At 41.2% G+C, this 27,465-nt stretch overlaps 1 protein-coding gene across 1 annotated transcript in view; it reads right to left on the bottom strand.

The window, feature by feature from the left end:
• The window catches only part of LOC311036138 (proton-coupled folate transporter), a gene marked incomplete at both ends in the record, with an annotated part of 62,444 nt that overhangs the window by 33,557 nt on the left and 1,422 nt on the right, over window positions 1-27,465 (bottom strand). Inside the window, 4 exons of the mRNA XM_084044662.1 lie at window positions 12,164-12,300; window positions 14,707-14,822; window positions 18,500-18,671; window positions 21,096-21,294. Of these exons, the coding sequence (XP_083900788.1) occupies window positions 12,164-12,300; window positions 14,707-14,822; window positions 18,500-18,671; window positions 21,096-21,294 (624 nt within the window). The remainder of the gene's footprint in view (window positions 1-12,163; window positions 12,301-14,706; window positions 14,823-18,499; window positions 18,672-21,095; window positions 21,295-27,465) is intronic.

Genomic DNA, 27,465 nt, shown 5'->3' with positions numbered 1-27,465 from the left:
TGGCCATTTAGTAGCAATTTGCTGTTTACCAATTCATGCTGCAGAGAGACAAAATCTGAGGCCAAGTTTGACACTGCCACGTCAAGTGAAGGGGCACAAGAATACAGAACTGTGTCATCAGCATACATGTGATACTTACAATGCTTAGACTGACTGGAAATTTTATTGACATATAACAGCAAAAGCAATGGACCAAGAATGGAACCTTGAGAGCCTCCCTTCTCAAGGGTGATGGAATCGGAAACAGTATCGCCAAATTTAACACACTGTGTGCGGCCAACTAAATAGTTTTTGAACCAGCCTAGCACATTGTGACAGAAACCAGCATTAGAAAGGACCTTGAGCAGTACATGAGGATCCACGGTGTCCAGCATACAGCAGACACAATAGCAACGAGGATAACTAAACACAATAAAGCCCTGAGGCTTATATTTCCATTGTGGTCCTCTAAGAAAAACACTAGACAGTCACGACATAAAAGAGACAACACAGAGGTGTAAAGTAACTAAGTACATTTACTCAAGTAATGTGGTGTTTTTACTTTACTGGAGTATTTCCAATTTTCAGTACTTTTACTCCACTACATCTCAGAGATCGATCTGTACTTTTGATGCTTCTGTGTGACAATGTACAGTAGTATGATCAAGTAGGACACTAATTTATAAAAAAAAAACACAAAAAGTTAAAACATGGAGATAAGAGGTTTCTGCCCGACAGCAACAATATGAAGATGTTCTATCAGTAATAATTGTAGGCTACTACTAACTGAAATAAACACATCTATTCTCATCCCTTAATTCTCCCTCCCTCTCTCTCTCCTCACAAGGAAAACAGGTTCTCACACAGGATGCAATGTGTTGATGACCTGGGCCCAGGTTATTAAATCATTTATTATTCTACCGTCCCTCAGAAATGTGATCTATGTTCACGTTGAACGTGATTGTTATTGTGTTGAATCCGGATTGGATTTTGATTGCATTCAATGTGCACGTCCTGTGAATCTACCCAGGTGCATCTTAATCACAACTAGAAAAAGTACTCCTCGGAGCACAGGTCTCCGCCAGGTCAGGTATAGGTTATTGTGGGCCAGAAATGTTAGGAATTCACCGATCAGGATGGAATATGAAAAATCAAACAGATCCGTCTTGATCACATGACTATAGAGATCATGTGTACCGAATTGTGTGAAATGTAGATAAAATCTGAAGGAGTAATATATATATACTGTATATTGTTTACGTAAGTCGGCCTCCTGGTGGCGCTATAACAGGCCCATGTGAAACATTGAGTGCAGATGTTCTGCTCTGGCATCCAGGGAGTGTGTGTGTGCACAGTTTCACTGCGATCAAGCCAACGGTGCCAGAGAGCAGCTGTACACAGACAGAATGACACACACACACACACACACACACACACACACACACACACACACACACACACACACACACACACACACACACACACACACACACACACACACACGCACGCACTGACGCACGGACGGACGGAAGGACGGGCGGCCTGGCGGAGACAATAACACACACTGTCTAAATGCAAGGCATACAGTAAACTCTGTGCATTAGACCACAATGCACCAGTCAGACCACACATGTGGGCGCTAAAAAACACACAAGATCAGGAACCAAGAAATACCTTGGTTCCTGATGACCCTGGTCCCAGAGGAGGATTACCCAACGGGCCGACTGGGCCCAGGCCCAGGGGCCCCTGAGCTAGGGGGGCCCCTGAGCTTGAGCCTTTTTTTTTTTTATAAAAAAAAATGTTAACATATTTTTTTAACAATTTTAACATAAAAAAACCTAATAATTTCCCTTATTAACCGCAATATAACCGAACAATTTCTTTGTATTTAAGTTATAGGTAAAACATGCATTATATTAGCCTATCTGCCGCCGTGCACAGACGTTTTTAACCGAAAAAAAACCTATTAATTTCCATTATTAACCGAGATTTAACCGCAAAAATTTCGCGCGCGCGCGGGGGTGGGTGGGTGCACGCGCGCGCACGGAAGGGGGCGGGGGGGCCTTTTGCGTGTCTCGGCCCAGGGGCCCGTTTCTTCCTAATCCGCCTATGCCTGGTCCCTGTCATAAAGTCTCACTCTCTCACTGGAGTTTGTTTTCCCAGGTTTCACTGGGCAGCAATGGAGGTAAACAACCACTTGGAGAGTGTTTGACTAACACTCTTAACCTATTCAACCCGGGAATCTGTGTCATTTTAGATTTCTTTGGCAATTAAAAAAAAATGTTTGCTTTGAAAAACATAGATTCAAAGATTTGCACAAATTCTCGCGATAAAAAAAAAAATGCAGATCTACAAGCTCGTAGCGCGGTACCGAGTGCCGCACTATGAGCTTGTAGATCTGCTATTTTTGAATAGCCCAAAGTATTAAATAATGGTTATAACAAAAAAAAAACATCTAAAAGGACACAGCATGCGTTCGCGGATTGAATGGCTTAAGGCTGTCTGGGAACACAAAGTGTTCAAAGAAGCAGTTTCATGGGAAGTACTAGTAGATGGTCTAAAAAAGAACAGCCAGAGTATATTCTCCCGTTATAAGCTTTTGGAGCTCCGGGTTGTAACGGCATGCAGCAATAATAGTAAAATACTGTAAATAATGTTTGAAAACTATTTTTTTTCCAAATATACAGTTGTATTGAGGCGTTGGTGTGGTTCAGTACATTGCTGTACACACAGCGAGTGTGAATGGTTGAGTGCTGCCAGAGGGCTAGCAGCAGTAACTGATGCGGAACACCTTTCAGAAAAACACATTTATGTTCCATTAAAAACATTACCTGATACATTGCAAAGTCATTGAAATGCTATAGCCATTTCTTACTTGAGTTATTGTTTTATTTACTTTTTTTAACCACTTGAATACTAGCCTCGCGTAGCCAGACTATATCACTGCATGGATATGAGTCTGGAGCTTCTATCAGGGGCGTCACTACCGTCACGCAGACAACGCGGTTGCGTTGGGGCCCATGACGTTAGGGGCCCATCCCCCCCCCCAGGAAAAAAAAAAGAATTATGAATTAAAAAATAAACCTGGGTGGGCCCTTAACATTGTAATTGTTAAGTAGTTGTTACAAAACCGTTGTTTATGTACCCGAAATCCGTCACAAACCCGCAGAAAAAGTATCAGAAACCACTAATAACCGCAAAATTTTCGCATGCACGCGCGTCCCGTGCGCGTGCATGCGCGTTCATGAGGGCCCGCTGTGACCACCTCGCGTCGGGGCCTACTGTTGCCTCGTTACGCGACTGGCTTCTATGAGGACGTTTTTAGTATTTAGTTGAGTATTTGAATACTGGGCTCTGATTGGTCACCCCAGAGACTTCAGGAGCAGGAAATGGATTCACAATGGAGTGGTGCCAGACCCAAATCACAGAGGGCAATTTTTTTTTTTTGCACTGGGAGATTGGTCTGGTCCCAGCAGGCTACTTGAATGCTAGCGTCCCTATTATGGGACGTACAATTGGAAACAATAGGCGATCTACGTGTTGGAGGCTTGTAGATCGGCTATAATATTGTTTTCTCACTCAACAGCAAACAAACAGGGTATCTGCACATTTCTAAAATTACAATTTAATAACCTTTTTTTAATACCAAATTGGCCAAATTGTCAAATATTATGTAACAAGGAGGCAAACATTGTGAAAATAGCCAATTTAGGAGCTTGTACTTCGGCTATTTTCACGATATTTATCTGTGGAACCGAGTCGAACTAAATGTAAATGCCTGCGATTCCAGGCTATACGCATCATCAAGTCAAATGCTCAGTCAAATTTGTACTCGAGTTAAAGCAGAGGTCTTCAATGTTTTCAGGTCAAGGACCCCCTAGCTGAGAGAGAGATGAAGCAGGGACCCCCCACTATATATTGTATGAAATTGTGCTTTAGATTGAACTTTTTTTTGTTTACTTGGTCTGCCCTTTCTTCCCTCTACACCTACACCTCTTTGCCAAAAAGATCTACAAGCTTGTAGATCTGCTATTTTTGGCTGAAGTTCTCCTCAGAAAAAAAGGGATTCAAAATAATCATCACACAAAGATTTGGCGGACCCCCTGTAGTAACTCTGAGGACTCCCTAGTGGTCCCGGACCCCCTAGTTGAAGACCCCTGAGTTGAAGTACTGCAGTTGCTTGCGTTTTAAAAAGAATATACTGCCAACATTCTTAGCTTTTTGCATCGGTTTTCCGTGTGTGTCCCCCAAGGGACCTGTTGCGGTCCTGGATGAAGGGTCTGGCAGGAGAGGATCCCAGGACGGTAGGACCAACAAGGTGGAACGCATAAGCTGCAGCGTCTGCACCGTGTTTGAACATCAAGACACTTTGAAACTACTATAGTAGTGTTTTTGAAAAAAAGATCTGTAATGGTCAGTCCTGGGACAGCGTGTCAACTCAACATCCCAACAAGAAGAACGTTTTTTTTTATAACCCATTTAGACCGGGAAAGAATCTGTGTAATTTTTAGATTGCTTTGGGCTATTCAAAAATAGCAGATCTACAAGCTCGTAGCTTGTAGATTTGCTTTTTTTTTATTGTGAAAATTTGAATATATATATATTTTTAAAGGGATTTTTTTTTAACTCAAATCTTTGCTTCTGGGGGTCCCTATTACAACATATTTTGAGATGGGGGTCCTCGGCCAAATATATAATTTTGGGGGTCCTTGACATGAAAAAGTTTGAGAACCACTGACATAGAAACGTACAAGACATTTGTAGAAACCCTAGAAGCAAAGATTTGAGTTGAAAATGTTCGCTTTATAAAAATGCATAAAACATTTGCACACATTTTCATAATTTTTCAAAAAAATTGCAGATCTACAAGCTGCCGTCCTATGAGCTTGTAGATCTGCTATTTTTTGAATAGCCAAAGAAATTCTTAAAATGACACACAGATGCGTTCCGTTTCTTAAAGGGTTAAAAAGATCAAAGTTTACATCACACCAACAAGTCGGCACTGCTGGGGGATGATGTGAACTTTCTTTTTCTTCTCATCTTTTTGTGCTGACATTCTAACACAGCATTCTTTTAAAAAAGGAACCACGGATCCTTTCAAAACAAGGGGGGACATTTTTCAAACGGACGGACGGACAGACGGGGTCACAGATGACACCCAGACACAACCAGAGGCAGACACAGCTGTTGTTGCAGGATGTGGCGATATGTGTGATAACGTTGTCGTTGGCCGCACGACACTGTGTAATAACGATAGAGCGGTCAGAGGCTCGCCTTGAGAAAGCCGAGAAAGTCGATTGGCGATTGTCAGCTAAAGCTTTCCACACAACAATAGAAAAAAGAAAATACACTAGTAAAGAGCCCTGAGGGACTCCGCTCAACCATATAGGGTTCAAGTGTTTAAGAGCGTTTAAGTCTCCTCAGAAGCAGCTGGATGCAAGTGAGCGTCTCTCAATGATCGGCAGAGAGAGATTGAGAGCTTAGCTAATAGTGATGTGGGGGTCTATACAATGTCACTTTTGAGAATGTTTTCAAAGTTTGATTGATAGTTAGAAACCAAATGGACCCTCAGGTCTGTAACTCTGAGCAAGTGCACGCGCGTGCGTGAGAGAGATATTTTTGCAATCAGGACATTCGTAAGGGTACCTATCAGTGGTGGAAAAAGTACTAATATTTTTACTTAAGTAAAAGTATCAATACTGCAACGTAGTTACAAGAAAAAGTCCGGAATTCAAAATTTACTTGAATAAAGGTACTAAAGTATTGGTATCAAAGTGTACTTAAAATACCAAAAGTAGAAAGTACTCATTATGCAGAATGTCCCATTTCACAAGTTTTCAAATGTATAAAATGAAATAAAATCCTTTGAAAATAGCAGATGTACAATTAGCAGATCACAATGCGTCGTATCGCGACGCATTGTGAGCTTGTAGATCGGCTATTTTCAAACAGCCAAAATATATATAGGGCTGAAGTGGTTAATGTTTGTTTTGTAATAATAATCAAAATCTATAAATAACTAGTAACTAAAGTTGTAAAATAATTGTAGTGGAGTAAAAGTTCAATATTTGCCCCTGAGATGTCGTGGAGTAGAAGTAACAGTACAGAAAATTGGAAATACTCCAGCAAAGTAAAAAAAATACCTCAAAATGATACTTAAGTGCAGTGCTTGAGTAAATGTACTTAGTTACTTTACACTACTGGTACCTATAAAAAAAAGATATAGATGTGTCTGTAACTCGTTATGTGTGATGATGTGATGCTATATAGCCATACCGCAGTGTGACGTGTATATATGCTACCGGGGGTCTAATGCACGCGTTAGCCCACCCACTCAATATCACCTGCAGCCGTGCACACGTCTGACATCTGGATATATAGTGCCAGCAGCCGTTTGGAAAAGAGAGCAATTATTATACTGTAGGCTGGAGATTGTGTTTAATGGATTTTTTTTTTAGACGATGAAGGTATTGCCTCATGGGGCCATTTTGCACTCAGAGTTAATTAACCCTTTAAGACCGGGAATGCATCTGTGTGTCATTTTAAGATTTCTTTTAGCTATTTTTTGGGAAAAAATCGTGGAAAATGTGTGCAAATCTTTGAATATATGTTTTAAAACGAACAAACATTTTTAAACTCCGATCTGTGCTCCTGGGGGTCCCTGGAACAACATATTTCGAGATGGGGGTCCGCAAATACATATCATTTTGGGGGTCCTTGACATGGAAAAAGTTTGAGAACCACTGATATAGCAACATACGTTTTTCAGACAACTGTTAGGATTTAGAAGACATTTTGTAGAATCTGAGTTACAAATGTTTGCTTTAAAAAATATATATATATACAGTATGTTCAGAGATTTTCACAAATGTATACAGATTTTTCAAAAATAGCAGATCTACAAGCTCGTAGCGCGGCACTCGGTGCCGCGCTATGAGCTTGTAGATCTGCTATTTTTTAATGTAAAAATTACACAGATGCGTTCCCGGTCTAAACGGGTTAACAGAGAGCACTGTGCTGTCTGCCAGGGCACTCACACACACTCTCATGTGACTCAGACACTCAGGGCTTTTACACAAAGCTCCAGATCCAAAGGAGAAATTCTGTGTCTTTTTCCCGGGACCCTAACTTACAAAAACTCACCAAAAAAAACTCACAAGAATACATTATGATTAAACCGCTTAAAGCGGCACCATCTAACTTTTTATTTTATTTTATGTAATCTAGTCCAATCTGTAATCTAACTATGACTAAGGAAACCTCTGTCTGTCTGTCTGTCTGTCTGTCTGTCTGTCTGTCTGTCTGTCTGTCTGTGTTTTTCTCCTCGGTGCGTTCAACTTACTACTTACGTACTTTTGGTACTTTAAGCACATTTTGATACCAATACTTTTGTACTTTTACTCAAGTAAATTTTGAATTCCGGACTTTTACTTGTAAGGGCACGCTCCCACCAAAACATGGTCGGCTAGCGTTAAACGCAGGTTGCGCGCGGCCACAGTTTTTTGCAGCCAGCTGATTCTAAAAAACGGGGAGTGACGCGCCTGTCACTCACTTTCAGGACCCTCCCCGTAGCCCGCACCGCCTTCTGCCTTGAGCACCATGGTGCTTCCTGAGTCTTGAGACGGTCCGCCTTCCACTCACCCGATTGGACAGAGGGGGAAAAGCATTTCCTGCCTCCAGCAGTTTTCTGCTTCAAATGGACAAGTCGTGTAGAGCGGATAAACGCAAGGTCTGCGCGACAGGCGGAAAGATCCGCTCTTGCGTGAATCCACGCATTTACATTGACAAAGCATTGGCAGATTCTGCCCCAGAGGTAAAATAAAAGTGCGGTGGGAGCGCGCCCTTACAGAGTATTTCTACATTCCAGTATTGATACTTTTACTCAAGCAAAACATTTTAGTGCTACTTTTTCCACCACTGCTGACTTATTACACACACGCACGTGTGTGTGCCCACCCCCACACACACACACACAGTTATTATAATTAAAAACTTGACCAGTAGAACTTTAATAGAATAGATTTGCACATTATTTGAACATCCTGACATCACTGAAACGCTGCGGTCACACAGTTTAACATGAATCTGTGCAGGAGGCAGCAAAGAGCCACAAAATATAATTATAAAGATAAATGTATGAGCAAATGAATTCAGTGTCAACGCGCGCACGCACGCACGCACGCACGCACGCACGCACGCACGCACGCACGCACGCACGCACGCACACACACACACACACACACACACACACACACACACACACACACACACACACACACACACACACACACACACACACACACACACACACACACTTTCCTCAGGGAATTATGTGCAACTCATTTATGGGGCCTCATAATTTATTATAAATGTAACACCTGAGGGATCGTTTAAATTCTATCGTCGCTGTCAGATGGAGACCTTGTATGTCCAAAACCATTAGACTTTTCAGGGAATGGAAAGGAAATAAGCAGTGGTGGAAAAAGTACTCATGTTTTACTTAAGTAAAAGTATCAATACTACAATGTAGAAATACTGTGTTACAAGTAAAAGTCCGGAATTCAAAATTGACTTGAGTAAAAGTACAAAAGTATTGGTATCGAAATGTAGTTAAAGTTCCAAGAGTAAAAGTACTCGTTACGCAGAATGTCCCGTTTCACAAGTTATCAAAAATGTCTAAAATACTTTGAAAATAGCCGATCTACAAGCTCACAACGAGTCGCATCGCGACTCGTTGTGAGCTTGTAGATCTGCTATTTTCAAATAGCCAGCGTCTAAATAGGGCTGAAGTGGTTAATGTATGTTTTGCAATAATAATCTAAATAGTAAGTACTGTTTTCAAATATCTGTAGTAGGGTTAGGGTTAGTAAATACTCCAGTAATAATAATACTCAAAATTAAAATCCTCAAAATTGTACTCAAGTACAGTACTTAAGTAATTATACTTTGTAACTTTACACCAATGGAAAAAAAGAAGCTGTGTTCCGATGTATCCAATGTAGTTATTATTATTTAGTTACAAGATCTTGTTAATACACAGAAAGACTTATTAAAAAAAAAAAAGCAATCTTGTAGATTGGCTATTTTTTTTTGCGTGATACTTATCTATGATGAAGGAGGACATTAATGGGGAAAAAAAGATAATAATTGAAATGGAGATTTCCATAATTGTTTGTGCCTGACAGCAGCGATATTGCGTGGTTGTGGATTATTTCAGGGTCAGATAACACACCGGCGTGTTGATACCTTCATTTGGTTGCAGGCGAGATTCATATAAGTTTTGACAAAGTCGTTTTTAAGAAATGAAATACAAACTAAAAGGTTGGTACAAAAAGTTGTGTTTTGGATGTATTCCATTTAGACCTGGAGAGAATCTGTGTTATTTTTAGATTTCTTTGGACTATTTAAAAATAGCAGATCTACAAGCTCAAATTCAAAAGATTTGCTCATAAGGCGGCCGCGCCGCCTTATGAGCACATCTTTTGAATACTTTTTTAAAGCGAACATTTTTAACTCAAATCTTTGCTTCTGGGGGATTCTACAAATGTCTTCTAAATTCTACAGTTTTTTTTTTAAACTTATATTTCTATATCAGTGGTTCTCAAACTTTTTCATGTCAAGGACTCGGACCACGGACCCCCCATATCAAAATATTTTGTAATAGGGACCCCCTGCAGAAGCAAAGATTTGAGTCAAAAACATTCCCTTTAAAAATATATATATTCAAAATATTTGCACAATTAAAAAAAAATAGCAGATCTACAAGCTCATAGCGCGGCACTCGGTGCCGCGCTATGAGCTTGTATATCTGCTATTTTTGAATAGCCAAAGTATAAAATAATGGTTTAAGTGGTTACATAGATGTGTTCTCGATTTTTAATGGATTAATTTGGTTGCAGGCAAGGTTCATATAAGTTTTGACAAACTGTTTTAAGAAATAAAACACCAACTAAAAGGCTAAGGTACAAAAAGTGATGTTTGGGATTTAAATTGACTGGGCTTGGTTTTGCCCTCACTGTGGCTGCGATGCTTCTTTACTGCAGACACAGAGAGGTGAATATTTGATGTCAGCGCGGGACAAGCTGAGGCAGAATAAACCATTAAGACCAGGAACGCATCTGTGTCATTTTTGACATTTCTTTGGCTATTCTAAAATAGCAGATATACAAGCTCATAGAGCGGCACCAAGTGCCGCTCTATGAGCTTGTAGATCTGCTATTTTTCAAAAATCGTGAAAATGTGTGCAAAACTTTGATTTTTTTTAAAAAAGCGAACATTTGTAACTCAAGTCTTTGCTTCTGGTGGGGGTCCCTGTCCCTGGAACAACATATTTTGAGATGGGGGTCCACGGCCAAAAACATATAATTTTGTGGTGGTCCTTGACATGAAAAAAGTTTGAGAACCACTGATATATAGCATAGCAACATACGTTTAAAAAATAAAAACTGTTAGGATTTAGAAGACATTTGTAGAATCCCCCAGAAGCAAAAATTTGAGTTAAAAACGTTCAATTTAAAAAATATTTATAAATATATTCAAAGATTTGCGCAAATTTTCACAATTTTTCAAAAATAGCCCAAAGAAATCTTAAAATGACACACAGATGCGTTCCCGGATTGAATGGAATAGACGAGACACATTTTTATCAGTCTGTTCCCAGGTATACAGCCCGAGGCCGCCCGCTCGTTGGCATTCAGGAAGGATCAGGCGTCCGTCCACATTTACACCAGATTGAGACTGTTGCTGGGTGCTGGTGGAAATAACCTGGCGCGTCAAAAAAAAAGTATTTTCAGGACATGGGACTATAGTGTGTTCTCATGGATCCAAAAGTAGTTTATATAGTCACTAATCTCTCAATCTATCAGCACCACTGCCATAAACATGTAGTGTTGTTCTTAGAAGGCAAGGGCGCCGATACTGTGGGTGCCTCGGGGCTAAAGCACCCAGGAGAAATGACGAGCACCCATCACAAACTCATCACAAAAAAATAAAAAGGAAAAACCTCTGACATCTACACTTCATGGAGTACATTTTATTTTACCAAATTAACCGAATTAACCGCATTAAAGTAACAAAAACAAAACAAAAAGGTAACAAACCCGTAAAAACAAATGTTTTTGGCGCGCGCTACGCAGTGCATGCGTAGCACTGACATAAATCGGCGCCCCTGTTACTGTAGGACTATAGTCTCGCGTGGCCAGACTGTTGCCTCCCACAATTTCCAAATGTTTTCGGTCATACAGTCTGGGACTCTGAAGCTCTGATCATGATTAGATTATAAAGGGGATGTGAACCCTCCTCCCCACTCCTGTTTCGTCTTTACAGTCGCGCAAATGTATCCTAATATAAATCAAAATCATCTAAAGCATATAATAATAGCTTGCTGCTTAGCAGATTTTGAAATAAAATTATAAAATGTAAGATATTTTTTTTAATATATTTTTGTGAACAGAAGTGCCAGCTTCCTCTCTCGGATTTGGGGAGGTGTAGTTCCAGACTCTATGTAGCATTCAGAGATTGTGGAATAGTTGTCTGACTACGTGAGACTAGTAGGAATAAACACAGAAGCAAAAAATGGTAAATAGTGCATTTATATATAGCGCTTTTATCCAAAGCGCTTTACATAGATTGTGCATTACATTCACCCATTCACACACACATTCACACACACATTCATACACTGATGGTGGAGGAAACCATGCAAGGCATCAACCTGCTCATCGGGAGCAATTAGGGGTTCAGCGTCTTGCTCAAGGACACTTCCACACTAACTCTGGGGGAGCCCCCCAGCCCGGGATCGAACTGGGAACCTTGCGGTTTCCAGTTCACTCTACCCGGCCACTCGACCCCACTGCCGCCCCAAAGCAAAAAGGGATGGAGCCAAACCAAGATACTGTTTCTACCCTATTTTTACCGAATGGGTTCCCAGATTGTTAAAGGGATAGTTCACCCCCAAAATGACTTTTTTTTCCTCTATCGATTAGTCACCCCATGGAGACTTGAATTCATGGGTATTTTTTTAGTTTTTGCCGCATTCCTAAGCCAATAATTTGATGACCGGCAGGCAGCGGTGCCTATACCGGCCCACCCCACCCACAGCAGGTCTAAATATGTCACCATGTGGTCTGGAAAAGCCATGTCGGCTGCTGCTTTGACAGTAGGATAACTGTAGGATTGACATTACCTCGTCTGTGGGCGTGGTCAGTGGTGGAGGGGCGGGGTCTCGCAACCAAACCAGGTTGTAGACGATGGACAGGAAGTGACAACAGCAGTAGCAAATGAACGCCGACAGTAAACCAGTGTGTTGCTCCAGATAACCTCCTGCAAAATATACATTATAAATATAACAATAAATATAACCCCCTGCAAATATACATACAGTATGAATATAACTATAAAATAAATATAAGCCCCTGCAAATATACATACAGTATGAATATAACTATAAAATAAATATAAGCCCCTGCAAAAACAGTATAAATATATAACAAAAATACACAGTACATACATTTACATGATACATCAATGATTCACAACCAAATAATTGGCAAAACACTTAGATAATATAATAATGATAATAATAACATGATAATTATTATATATATTGTTATTATATTATGACTTAGTAACAAGAAACTAAAGTTTTCAAATAATTGTAGTGGAGTAAAAGTACAATATTTGCCTCTGAGATGTAGTGGAGTAGAAGTAATAAACAATTGGAAATACTCCAGTGAAGTAAAAGTACCTCAAAATTGTACTTAAGTACAGTACTTGAGTAAATGTACTCAGTTACTTTACAGCACTGGAAATGCTAGGTAAAAAATATGTACAGTATATATTGTTGGTGAAACCCATGTGAACCACAGGACAGGCCTCCTAAGAATGGGCCTGGCTATGTGATTTAGAGGTGTAGTTGCATTTCGTTTCCACCGGAGGGCGCACTACACAAGTCCCTGCAATTTGAGGTGTAGAGGTAGAATTACATCCTGGTACTTCCTGGTTGGTTTTTAAGAAAGGTATCTGGACTCAAATAGTAAACAAAGTATGTTACTGGACATGCTAGCAAAAGGCTTGAAGCTAACCCCTAGGCCTGGTGAAATACACGCTAGTTCACTCACCAGGGTTCTCAACACACAATAGGCCTACTTGACTGAATTATTTCTCCTTCAGGATCACAGTTGGGCTCTAATAAGAAAAGTGCTTATTAGCTATCATATATTATTGATATAATCAACAGTGAATTGTTATTTTGAGGAGTTGTCACAGCAGATTCTCAGACCTCTTTAGCAAGAAATGGTTTCTGAGGAGGAAGTACCAGGATGTAATTCTACCTCTACACCTCAAATTGCAGGGACTTGTGTAGTGCGCCCTCCGGTGGAAACGAAATGCAACTACACCTCTAAATCACATAGATAGGCCCACTCTTAGGAGCCCTGTGGTTCACATGGGTTACACCTTGTTTTGTTTTGTCATGTAAACACAGGGCAACGTTATACTATGTTGGTTCCACTGATCCAAGCCGGAATCAATGGAACAATCTATTGATCGATTATTAAAATAAACATGCTCTGAACATGCACGCTGCCCACCCATCTGACCACTTAACACGGGGTCAGATGGATGGGTGGGCCGTGAACGCTCAAGTGGACCGTGATCATCCACAAAAGGTTGAGAAGAACCATTGATGTAGATTTTTTTTTTAAACCCATTAAGAGCATCAGTGTCACTTTAGATTTTAGCCATATTTCATTCTTTGGGCTATTCAAAAATAGCAGATCTAAAAGCTCATAGTTACTCTGTTATTTTTGAAAAATATTGAACATCTTTAAATATTTTTTTTAACTCAAATATTTTCTTCTGGGGGGTCTCTGGAACAGCATATTTTGAGATGGGGGTCCACGGCCAAATACATATCATTTTGGGGGTCCTTCACATGAAAAGGTTTTGAGCACCACTGATATTATAGCAACACAAGTTTTTCAGGACACTGTCAGGATTTAGAAGACATTCAGTAGAATGGGCCTCAGGTCTTAATGGGTTAATTAAATATCATCCTTACAGCCAGGACTGTGTGAACTATAATGAAATCAACCAACGGGAGCTTGTATTAAATAATAAGGCCAGCAACCCAATTGTAGAAAGTAAATGAAATGTGATTGTTAAATGATTAATCAGTGTTATGGTTGTATGACTATACAGCAGGGATATGATGAATAGTGTGTGAGGTTTATAGGATTATATATATATATATATATATATATATATATATATATATGTGTCCAGGTCACTGGTCAAAGGAGAAATGACTGCACAGACTTTAACTACTTAAACACCAGCATCCGTGGTGTGGGGAAAGCTTTCACAGAAAAAATAGACGATTGACAAGCTCACACTCTATTTTCAGCAAAAGCCTTGCCCACAATAACAGAAAACAAAAAAGACGCAGGAACGCATCCGTGTCATTTTAGATTTCTTTGGCTATTCAAAAATAGCAGCTAAACAAGCCCATAGCACGGCACTGAGTGCCACCAAAATAAAAAATAATCCCCTAAAAAATGGCAATTATTTTCAAACTTCAAACATTTTCGGATTATTGATCTCAACACATTGCATCGCAATGCATTGATCTTGTAGATCGGTTATTTTTTTTCTAATCGGCATGTACGACAAAGTATAATAGGGCTTAAGTGGTTAAGTAATGAATAATGAAATATAAAGTCATCTTACCCAGCAGGTAGCCGACAGTACCGCCCACATACACCATGGCCTCAGCAATGGCCATGCGCAGTGTTCTGTTCTCTCCTCCTTTACTGGCTGTGAGGTCTGCTATGTAGCTGAATGAACTGAGAGAGAGACACAGAGACAGAGAGAGAGAGAGAGACAGAGAGAGACAGAGAGAGAGAGAGTTGATTTTGTCAACTAAAACTAAGACGAAAAATGTTCGTCGACTACCTTTTTTCACTGACGAAAACTAAATAAAAACTAAGCTATGATGACTAAAACTAGACTAAAAATATATTGACAATTTCGTCAACAATAAAAACTAGACTTAAATCTTAGTTTAATGTTGAGAAGAGATCCAGTAGAACTAAAGGACGAGTAATTTTATGTTTGGTTGCGCTCGGGTGTTGCGCTCTGAAAATCTACAAGCTCACAACGCGTCACACTGCGACGCGTTGTGAGCTTGTAGATCGGCTATTTTCAGCATGCAACCAAGTGTAAAATCAGCCATTACGACGCCATCAAGGCACCGCCAACATACATTTTAGTCGACTAAATCAACTCTAGATTTAGTCGACTATAATCCTACGATATTTAGTCGACTAAAACTAGACAAAAACTAAAACATTTCAAATGTCTAAAATATGACTTAAACTAAATGGAATTTTATTCAAAAGACTATGACTAAAACTATATCAAAATTTGCTGTCAAAATCAACACTAGAGAGAGAGATTTTCGATCTTAATCAAGACATACAGTACATATCAAGAGGCCACAAGTCAAAATGTTTTTTTATATATTATTTACTATAATTGATAGATCTAATAAACTATACATTTTATGTATGATCTTGGTATCTGCCATCATATCATATTTTAGTGTCATCTTTGGCCTAACTCAGTCATGTTCAATTTGCTTCTCAATCCTTGAAGTTGAACCCAATTTTCTCTCTCTATGCAAGGTCACTGCCGGCTTCATCTCTGCCACTAAACTTTGTGTTTGTCCAGCTGGCCTCGTGGAATGTAATAACACTATCAGATAGTAGGTTAATCTGGGATGGTTTTCTGGACTTTTTGATGTCACCATGAACTTGAGTTGATTAAAGCATAAAGGAAATTGGTTGCCAAGGAAACAAACCAAAGATGTTCACATCATCATCATCTTCATCATCTTCCCTCTCAACCAATGGAAGGAGTCCACATGCGCCCGCCGCCCGGGAACTCATCTGTGTCTCACCCATGATATCATTGTTTATGTTGCTATGGGTTACCAACCAGATAAGGGAGCCATTATAACTCCCTTGCATTTACTGTTTAGGAGGAGAGAGCCACTTAGACTATAGCATCAATCTGGTACCGTAACCGCTGTCCACTCTCTGGAGAGAGACGGAGAGAGAGTCAATTTGATTTATAAAGCATATTTAAAAACAACCAAAGGCCGACCAAAGTGCTGCAGAGCATGAACATTATAATAACACACAAAACCTCATATTTAAAACCCAAAAAAGCATCAAATACAGAACATACAAATCCAAACAGGGAGACAAACAGCTGAGGTTAAAAAACCTGCGAGTGTTTGCCATGTTTTACTATTTTGAAAAACATTTTCAAATAGTTCAAATAGCCGATCTACAAGCTCACAAAGTTTCGATGCAGATCGGCTAGTTGAACTATTTAAAAATGTTTTTAAAAGTAGGGGAAAAAAAGGCTAATAAGTTTAGGGATAAGGGGTAAGGCAGCGCCCAAGATAGGGCCCACATAGAGAGAGAGAGAGAGAGAGAGAGAGAGAGAGAGAGAGGGACACAGAGAGAGAGTGACACAGACAGAGAGAGAGAGAGAGAGAGAGAGAGAGAGAGAGAGAGAGAGAGAGAGTATTTCATTGGTATTTTCAATAACATTGATAAATGGTCTGTTTCCACAGTGACAGGGAAGGCCAATCCAAAGCCCCTGTGTGTGTGTGTGTGTGTGTGTGTGTGTGTGTGTGTGTGTGTGTGTGTGTGTGTGTGTGTGTGTGTGTGTGTGTGTGTGTGTGTGTGTGTGTGTGTGTGTGTGTGTGTGTGTGTGTGTGTGTGTGCGTGTGTGTGTGTGTGTGTGTCTGACCTAGGCCACATTTGGAGACAAATATTGGACATGAAAGCGTCTTATTGGGGTCGGCGGGTCAAGTCGGGACACATGGGGGAGTGTCCATGGATTAGATTATAGTGTAGTTTCATCATGTTGGGGTTAGTCCCCCGAGACACAGCATCTCCTCCACAATGTTCCAATGATACAGAGCAGTGGCTCGCTAACTTTCTCATGTCAAACAAACGTAAAAGGTTCTCAAACTTTCTCATGTCAAACAAACGTAAAAGGTTCTCTAACTTTCTCATGTCAAAGAAATGTAAAAGGTTCTCAAACTTTCACATGTCAAAGAAACAAGAGCCGTTGTGCCAAACACCCTGGCGTTATTATTACTGACCCCTACTACCACATCCGTCCCGGTTCGTAACGCCAGAGTGCAAACCATGCGCAGCAGCGCCATCGTGGATGATGGATGGAGTGACTGTGACGTAACAACGTGACGTTCCTGGCTATATCATGCTTCCTGTTGCGTTGATAAACACACCGACCAATGTCCAGTCCATAGAGACACACGGCCGGAAGCGGAAGGCCTACAAATTCAGGGCCACTTTTGAGATTTCAATTCAATTCAATTCAATTTTATTAAAGTGTCAAATCACAACAAGTTGTCTCAAGACACTTTACATGTAGAGAAGAGACCCGACAATCCCACCCTGAACAAGCAATTTTTGCGACAGTGGCAACGAAAAACTCCCTCTTAACTGGAAGAAACGTCAGGCAGACCCTAGCTCTAGGGTGGCGGCCTTCTGCCTCGACCGTGTCGGGGGAAAGAGGAGAGAGAGAGAGAGAGAGAGAGAGGGAGAGACAGAGGAGAGACAGAAAGAGATACAGAGACAGAGGAGAGACAGAAAGAGATACAGTGCAAAGAGATAGCGCCGCTACTCGAGGTCCGTTAGGACAATGAACAGCAGCTCTCAATGCAATCTCTATGAGAGGGTATGAGAATTAGCCTACTTTTAAAATATTCCTTTTAAATATTATTAACTGGAGATGATATTGATTTAAATAAAAGTATGTTTCCAAATGTATGGAGTGTCTTTGTCAACATATCTTCTTGTTTTCTTAATAGTTGATGTGTTTCACATTTAATTTGCCACTCTAACGAGTTACCCATAATGTTAACACAGCAGAGGGTAGACGGCAGACAGACAAGTTGTCGCATTTCAGTGATATCACTGTCTTTACGAGCCAACCAGTGGTGTACCCACTGTAGAGACAGGACAGGCGGTCGCCTGCCCAACTAAGATCTCGCCTCCCCTAAAAAAATTGGATTGGACCTTCTGTTCCAGAGATAATGACCAAAACATAATGAAAACGGCCACTTTCGCCAGTTTTCTGGGTATTGAAAACCTCAAGGGATGCGTCCGTGACGTATACACCATGCGACCACTTAAACTCTAGATCTCCGATGCTAGCGGTTTTGACATACTGATGGAGTATATTATAGTATATTTATTGTGGGTAGTATATCGAGATGACAGATATGGGACATATGGGATATTGATGTCCTCGCAAGTATAGTAATAGAAATGTGTGCGTGTGTGTGTGTGTGTGTGTGTGTGTGTGTGTGTGTGTGTGTGTGTGTGTGTGTGTGTGTGTGTGTGTGTGTGTGTGTGTGTGTGTGTGCGCGTGCGCGTGCGCGTGCGTGTGTGTGCGTGCGTGTGTGCGCGCGTTCTACCTCAGAAACAAACAGGTTGTGCCTCCAGAGAGTCCCACCAGCCCAGCAGACATCAGACACCACAGCGCCCCCATCTGCTGGACGAGGGACATTGCGATCATCAGCCCCCCGCTGGCCAGGGAGAGGACTGCGGGCAGCAGAAGCACCACCCGACGCCGACCTGGTTTCACACCTGTCACACAACACAGCGCAATAACCTTAATAATAATAACTAGATGTCAGGGCCGCTTCCAGACAGCGCTGGCCTAGTCACTCTGCACACACGTCATCTCCTCCCTCCCCGCTTTGCTTTGCGGCCCTAACCTCTAGTCCCAACCTCCCAACCTCGGTCATGTGATAAAGAGGTCAGACTTCCTGTATCTGGTTGCTATGGCAACCTGCCAGATCAGGCTGAGGGTCTGATACGCAAATCAGAGAATCAATCAAGCCGAGAGTCTGATCACTGATGGAGGTGGGGTAAGATGCCTAAATCATAGCCATAGCTCTGATCAACAGTCTGTGGCGGGTCTTGGAGGCATGTGGAGTGATCCTGTGCTTGCGAATCCCGGACGAACTAAGATAAGATAAGATAAGATATATTTGTTTATTACACGGCTTGGTTGAATGCTCGATTCTGATTGGTCAGTCATCGGTCATTATTTCTGGATAATGACCGATGAGCTCTATAACGGACCGCTGTGTAATCAGAGACTCAGAACACCTGCTCATGTCAACCTGTGCTGCTTGGTTTTATGCTTTATCCAACATGACAGCCATGTAAACAAACAAACAATGTCATTTACAACTAAACGTTGCTCTCAAGAATGTTTTTGAAAACATTTGAAGTGAGAAATAGACGATGCAATAACCGAGAAGTCATTCTATTTGATCCACTGCGCTTCCTTGTTTATCGTGGCACAACAACGGGGGAATACCAAAACGCTCGCCCCAAAACACAGTCGCCCCGGGGCAAATCCGGCGGTATTACAGGCAAATCGGCAGTAAATAGAATGGGGGGCGAGTGTGTTTTGGGGCGAGTTTTTTTCCATTTCGTCATTTGTTTTTGCGAGGCGAACTTGTCCGCCCAGCCCAATACTTATGGAATACTTTCATTGCCGTAAGCAAGGAAATACTTCGTTTTGTTGTTACTTTTGGGTAAATGTATTTATGTATTTATTAAGTAGCCGTGTAATAAGCGGGATAATGCATGGGGAGGTAGTCATTATTGAAATTTAAAGGCGGTGGTTAATCGCCCTGTCGGGCTTTAAATTTCAATAATGACTACCTCCCCATGCATTATCCCTTGCATAGCACCTTTCATGACATGAAATGCAGCTCAAAGTGCTTTACAGAGCAAGAATACAATTACAGAAAAAGTACAGCTAGGTTAACAATGAAGCAAAAAAGAAAAGCAAAAGCATAAAACAACATTAAAATAAAAGAAAAAAAGGCAGTGCATCAAGCAAAACAGTGAGGACATGATTTGAATAACAACACAGAGATTTAGAAATCAACTAAAAGCAAGAGTGATTAGTAGGTCTTGAGCTGGGCTTTAAAGCTATCCACAGAGGCTGCCTGTCTTAGGTGTAATGGGAGTTTATTCCACGCCGTCGGCCCGTAGAAGAGTTAAATTCAGAATCAATAATCCTAGTACCTGTTGTACCCGTCTGTCTGTGTCCGTTTTGTGGCCTTATATGGAGATATCTGTATCTGTCAGTCCATGTCCCTTTTATGCCCATATATGGAGATCTGTCATGTCATCGGTATAGTGTATGCCCATATACTTGTATGTCCCTATGTGGACATATTAGTTGGATTGGCGGTTCTGGACAACTGGATATCTGAACCCCCTCGAGTCCTTGCCGCTGCCAAGTCGGTCGGTCCCATATGCACATGACCATATATGGGCATAGCGGTCGGATCTGTGGCTCTGGACACCCGGATCTCTGTAACTGTCAGTCCTTGTCCCTTTTATACCCATATATGGAGATCGCTGATGTCATCAGTATATGCCCATATATGGGCAATGCCCCCTTTTGTGCCCATATATGGAGCTGACTGATTTGTTTGCACCAGATGCCATGACGACACATTGATGTTAGGCAACACTCCATATTTGGGCGTGGCTATGGTTATGGCTGAGTCATAGTGGCATGAGCGTGAGGACCTTTGCCTCTGAGATGTAGTGGAGTAGAAGTAAAAGTATTGGAAATTGTAACCTCAAAATAGTACTTAAGTACAGTACTTGAGTAGATGTAATTAGTTACTTTCCACCACTGGCCGTGGCGACTGAGAACCTTTAAGGCAGTGGTTCTCAACCTGGGGGTCGCGACCCCCAGGGGGGTCGCCAAATAATTTGGGGGGGTCGCCAGATTTTTTGGTGAATTTGAAAAAAAAAAATTCATGTTTTATCAGTTAATTTACTCAATTTACCCACTTTTTGCAAAAATGTTTTGATAATAAACAATTATCAAATAACCTATTATAATTAAATAACCTTCGCGTGCGCGAACGGGACCGCTCGCACGCGTGCACGCGGGGGGTCGCGGGAAATAATATCATTATTTTGGGGGTCGCGGCCTGAAAAGGTTGAGAACCCCTGCTTTAAGGTACGTACCAGCAGTGGTGTGCCGGTTCTCCTGCCGGTCAGACCAGGAGCCCAGCAGCAAGGCAGGAGGAACAGAGATGAGCGACAGCACGGCGGTGTAGAGGAGAACCACCATGGAGGAGGAGGTCTGCACCTCCTTCTGCTCCTCTGGATGTCTGAGGAGGTCTGAGCACACCTCACTGGAGCCTCCATACAGCCTGGCACACTCCTAGAGAGAGAGAGAGAGACATAGAGACAGAGACAGAGACAGAGACAGAGAGAGAGAGAGAGAGAGAGAGAGACATAGAGACAGAGACAGAGACAGAGAGAGAGAGAGAGAGAGAGAGAGAGAGAGAGTGAGAGAGAGAGACAGACAGAGAGAGAGAGACAGAGAGAGAGAGAGAGAGAGAGAGAGAGAGAGAGACAGAGACAGAGACAGAGACAGAGACAGAGACAGAGAGAGACAGAGACAGAGAGAGACAGAGAGACAGACAGAGAGAGAGAGACACAGAGAGAGAGACAGAGAGAGAGAGAGAGAGAGAGAGAGAGAGAGCGACAGAGAGAGAGAGAAAGAGAGAAAGAGAGAGAGAGAGAGAGAGAGAGAGACAGACCTTTTTTTACTTTTACAAAAACCTTTATTTAACAACTATATAAATTGAACCTCAAACCAAGCCAATACCTTACCTAAAAAGGATATTAAATATTAATTCTTCATCCACAGAACAAATTGCATCATTATAACACCATATTCTCATGAACTCATCAATATTGCTCATCCCTTAATCAACCCATACTCTGGCTTTTATAAGTGAAAAGAAAACAGGAACTGCATCCTGTCGTCCACTTTATTCGTTCTACTACAGTACAGTAGATGGACATTGGCTTCTCCTACAATCAAATTCAATAATTGCCATTTGACACAGTCAGATTTTCTGTAACCTGCTCCCAAAATAAAGGCAATTTTAGACCACTCTTCACCAAACAATTGAAACACATTTTCCAGTACATAAAGAACATCACAAAGTATTTTGCATTCGTAAAAACAATGAAAAATTGTCTCTACTTCTTCACAAAAAGGGCATTTACTTGGGACTGTGGGATTGATCATAGAGATAAACTTGTTAACGGCAATGACACATTAAATTGAACCGAGAGAGAGACAGACAGAGAGACAGAGAGAGACAGACAGAAAGAGAGACCGAAAGAGATACAGAAAGAGAGACAGCGAGAGACAGAGAGAGTGACACAGAAAGAGACATAGTTTTAAAAAAGTTAGTTTTGCTATTTAAAGACTGTGTAATTGTTGAGATTAATAAAGTGGTTCTCAAACTTCTTTCATTTCAAGGACCCCCAGTTACTCTCAGAGTTGCAGACATGTAAGGGTCCATTTAGTTCATATCAATAATTTAGCCGGGGACCCCCTGGAACCTCCTCAAGGACCCCTGGGAGTCCCAGGACCCCACTTTGAGAACCACTGGTCTAATACACTCTGCCACAGTGCCGTCTGAATGGATGCTCAAGAGTTATAGGCCAAAACGTGAATGGCCCTGTTACAGCATGAGGCCTACTGTATACAGTATGGTTGAACATTCTGGGGTTCTTCCTTGGCCTACTGGGAGTGTGTGCGCAAAGTTTAACACCGATCGGTCCAGCAGTGCCTGAGATTAGCTGCTCACAGACGGACAGGAAAAAACATAAAGACTGAATGGATGTTGTGTCTAATGTAGGTATAGTCTACTGTGTGAATGGACGTTGTGTCTAATGTATAGTCTACTGTCTGAATGGACGTTGTGTCTAATGTATAGTCTACTGTCTAATGTATAGTCTACTGTCTAATGTATAGTCTACTGTCTAATGTATAGTCTACTGTCTGAACATGTAATGTTTCTGATTCACTGTGAGATGAACAACTAGCAGTAAAGTTACTGGCAAATTAGTCCACTGCTTTTTGCATCCCCGCAGGCGGCAAATGAATTATTGATTCAGACCGTTCAAATTGAGCTAGTTAGAGCCTTATTTGTTACATTCTATTGTCAAGTGATTTAAGCAAATTATTCCCGTATTCATGAACTTCTTTGTGAGTGAGAGAATAAAAAAAGATTATGCAGAACATTGGCAAGCTTTCCAGTTGCTTTGAAAATCTCACAGCACAGCGGGACAGAATGAAACTAAAAACATTTTAGACAGCTCTCTCGTTCACCGGCTAGTCAGTAAATTGAGTGATAAAATCCCTCTTAAGGCAAAGTAAAGTATAATTATTCAAACGTTATCCAAAATGGCAACCTGGCCCTGTAAAAAAAGACATAATTATTTCCAAGTCCCTGTGGGTTTGTGGGAGATATTGTGCGGTGTTCACTTGAGAAAATATTGCGAGCAATGTATTTAAAATGTCTTTGTGACAGCAGGCCTTGCAGAGCCATGAGGCCCATAGGAGCCTATCTCCTGTTTGTGTAGCGTTGAGGCGGCTTGGTGTACAAGTACACCCCCTGGACATGACGCCTGCTTTTAGTGGTTCTCTGTAAATGTAGATTTAGTATATCTTTCAATAGGTAGAGTCTGTGTGGTTCCTTATTGAAGGGTGTACCTAAATAGGTGACAGGTAGTCTGAGTGGTCCTGGAATCCTTCTAAAGTGATGTAGTGATGTTTTAGCCTGGTAAACTCCGCTCTCTCCGGAAGCTTCTTCCATTTGACAGAGTCAGGTTAGTGATGTTTTGTTCTTGCTATTTTCTTGTATTGTTTTAATTTTGATCTGGCCTCCTTAAAATGTTTTCTTAATCATGTTTTTGATCTTTGATTGTTTGATATTGTGTTATTTTTCTTTTGTTGATCTCTTTTTTTTATGTAAAGCCGTTTGGGCTGCATTTGATGTCATGAAAGGTGCTATACAAATAAAGTGTATTATTGTCTCCGCCAGGAGAGTTTGTTTTCACTTTCCGTCAGCCAAGCAAACATTGGTCGAGCCTCACGTGACACTTGACAATACGGTGAAATAGTGTGATCTAATTGGCTAGTGACGTATAACGGCCTATAAATACATGTGTCACTTTGAAAGAGTCTGTGCCTCTTTCAAAGTGAGGTAAGACAGGAACAATCACGAAATGGCTGAGAAATGGCGGATACTGTAACAATTGGATAGGACACTTACACAGACAGGACAGATAGGACACTTACACAGACAGGACGGATAGGACACTTACATAGACAGGACGGATAGGACACTTATACAGACAGGACGGATAGGACACTTATACAGACAGGACGGATAGGACACTTATACAGACAGGACGGATCGGACACTTATACAGACAGGATGGATAGGACAGTTAGAACATAAGAATTAGAACATTCCCAACATTCCCAACACAAGTCTGCTGGCGGAGACTTGTGCTCCGAGGAGCACTTTTTCTAGTTATTATTATTAGTATTGTATGTCATAGGGACTTACCCCCTAATCCAACCCTTGATGTTGAGTGCCAAGCATGGCCTCCCAATTTCAGGGCAGACGCTCTAACCACAAGGTCACTGACCTGGTTTCGAGAGTGTACAAATGGAACCAAATGGACCCGTTATGAAGGGGGGGAGGGGCTTTGAAATTAAAAAGTCTGAGAACCACAGAGTTAAATAGTATACTGATCAACAGCTATCATGACCGAAAGGTTTCTAGACTGACACAGGGAAATGTCAAAGCCATCATAACTGAGTGAGAAAAGATGATAAGGCAGGAGGAGTCCAGTGGGCGTAGAAATACTCTATTACAAGTAAAAGGCCTGTGTTCAAAATGTTACTTGAGTAAAAGTACAAAAGTATCGGCATCAAAATGTACTTAGAGTACTAAAATGTTTGAAAATAGCCGATCTACAAGTTCACAACGCGATTGATTCAACGCGTTGTGAGCTTGTAGATCAGCTATATTCAAGTAGCCTATGCACAAAATAGGGCTAAAGTGGTTAATGTATGTTTGTCTCCGCCAGAGGTGGAGAGTATGTTTTCGTCTCCGTCCTTCCGTGTGTCCGTCCGTCTCAGCCAAGCTAACATTGGTCAAGCTTCACGTGACACGTGACAATATGTTGTCACCAATGCTTTGATTGGCTAGCGAGACATAAAAATCTATAAATAGCAAATGTGCTTCAAAAAATCATTTATATTTTTGGGGCGGTGTAACCGCCCCCTATAAGTGAGGTTTGGACACTGACCAATCCTGCACCATGATTGGCCAATAGTCTACAACGCAGTCTACAACGCTAACCCTTCCACAGTCAATGCAAATCTATACTTTTGCAAATTCAGGACTGTGATTGGCTAGCGAAACACATGACACATGTGCAGCCCTATGAATAGCAGTATGGACTTAAAAAAAACAGTTTTATGTTTTTTTTAAGTGAATCACTTCCATCACTGTGATGACCACTGTGACCACACCGCCCACTTCACACTGGGTGTGATTTTTTGAAGCTAAGCTAACATTGGTCAAGTGACACGTGACAATATGTAGACAGGAACAGTACTGGCGGAGACCTGTGCTCCGAGGAGCACATTTTCTAGTTTATGATGTAATAATTTATATCTGCAAAGTCACTAGTAGTAGTAACTAAAGTTTTAAAATAATTATAGTGTAGTAAAAGTACAATATTTGCCTCTAAGATGTAGTGGAGTAGAAGTATTGAAAATTGGAAATACTCCAGTAATGTAAAACCCCCGCCCCCCCCCCCCCCCCACACACACACACACACACACACACACACACACACACACACACACACACACACACACACACAGTATAAAGAATGCATAAACAAGGGCTATACTATACTGTAGCTAATGACCATGACTTTGTTTGTCCAAAGCAAACGTATTAGTTTTGCTGAAGTAAACATGTCGTCTGTCTGGTGATTATGTTAAGTCTTTGTATGTGCGTGTGCATCTGTGCATGCATGCGAGCGAGGACACACAAGTGAGCGCATGTCATTAACATAATGCTCTCACACACGCACACGCACACACACACACACACACACACACACACACACACACACACACACACACACACGTATCCCCAATACACCACTGATAATAACCATGTTTAGCTTTCTTTGCACCGGTCAAACTTTGGGACCAAAAGGCCACAATGATTTAATTAGGCTGATAATAGGGCTATAGGGAGATGTCTGCAATTTAAAGTAATACACATTTAGTAATTAGTAGTCTGATCATTTGTGTCCCAGGCTTACAGAACCCTAACGATGACTGAATGAATGTCACTCCTAAACACCACTCATTATGTAGTAAAGCCTGCCCGATTTTTCGGTGAGACCGATTTTTCAGCCATTTTTTAGGACATAGACATTGGCAGTTTTGCCACCGTTTTATCCATCAAAACATTATTCATGTTTTTTCTTTTTAATCTGCTCTGAGGAAGGCTGCGGCCGAAACGCTTTAGCGTTCTCGCAATAAAATGAGAAACTGAGCCACTGTCTTGCAGTATTTATTTTGGAGTGCCGCTTTTTCCACGTAGGTGGTTTTTGATTTGAGTTGTATACATAGCTGAGCACCCACTGCCTAAACTAAGGAGGCATCCAGAGGAAGCGCACCGTTTTTTCTTTCTTTAATATTTATGTTTATTTGTATTTATTTGCTTGCTTTTCGTTTAAATATCAACTTTAAACGTTTTCTGAAAATATTGATCAAAACATCAGTAATCGGTGGTCCATAGGACTGTCCAAGATCGGTATCGGCATCGGAATGAAAAAAATCAGTCCGGCTCTATCATGTAGAGCAGTGTTTCTCAAACATTTTCATGTCAAGGACCCCCACATTGATATGCATTTGGCTGCGGACCCCCAGAGTTGTGTTGTATTGAATATTTTTTTGAAAACAGCTGATAGCCGATGAAGTGTTGAAGTTGAAGTGAAACAGCCGCTCAATAAAGGCTTTTTAAACTTTATTGCCTTGGAATTTCATAATTTTAGGCATTTAGCAGACGCTCTTATCCAGAGCGACTTACAGTACAATAAGCAAGGCAAACGCCTTCAATCAAATGTCACAAGTGTAGTGCCTCAGTAAAGCAGAATGACGACCAAGTAAACAAAGAACCTATAGCATCAGTCTAAACCAGCGGTCTTCAACAGGGGGTCCGGGACCCCTAGGAGGTCCTCAGAGTTACTTACAGGGGGTCCGCCAAAAACATTTAGGTTTTTTACACTAACCACTTGAACCCCACCATCCCTATTCTGGGGGGAACCATTCACCAAAAATAACCGATCTACAAGCTGACAACACGTCGCAGCGTGACGAGTTGTCAGCTTGTAGATCTGCTATTTTTGGTGAAGAAGTTTGGTGTAGAGGCAAAAAACGTACAGAGCCAAGTACCAAGTACAGAGCCAAATGTCAAGTTTACTAAGT

This window comes from Gymnoscopelus microlampas (genome assembly GCF_963454915.1).
Source record: "Gymnoscopelus microlampas genome assembly, chromosome: 20".
Lineage (NCBI taxonomy): Eukaryota > Metazoa > Chordata > Actinopteri > Myctophiformes > Myctophidae > Gymnoscopelus > Gymnoscopelus microlampas.
This window is presented reverse-complemented; position numbering and strand designations above follow the sequence as displayed.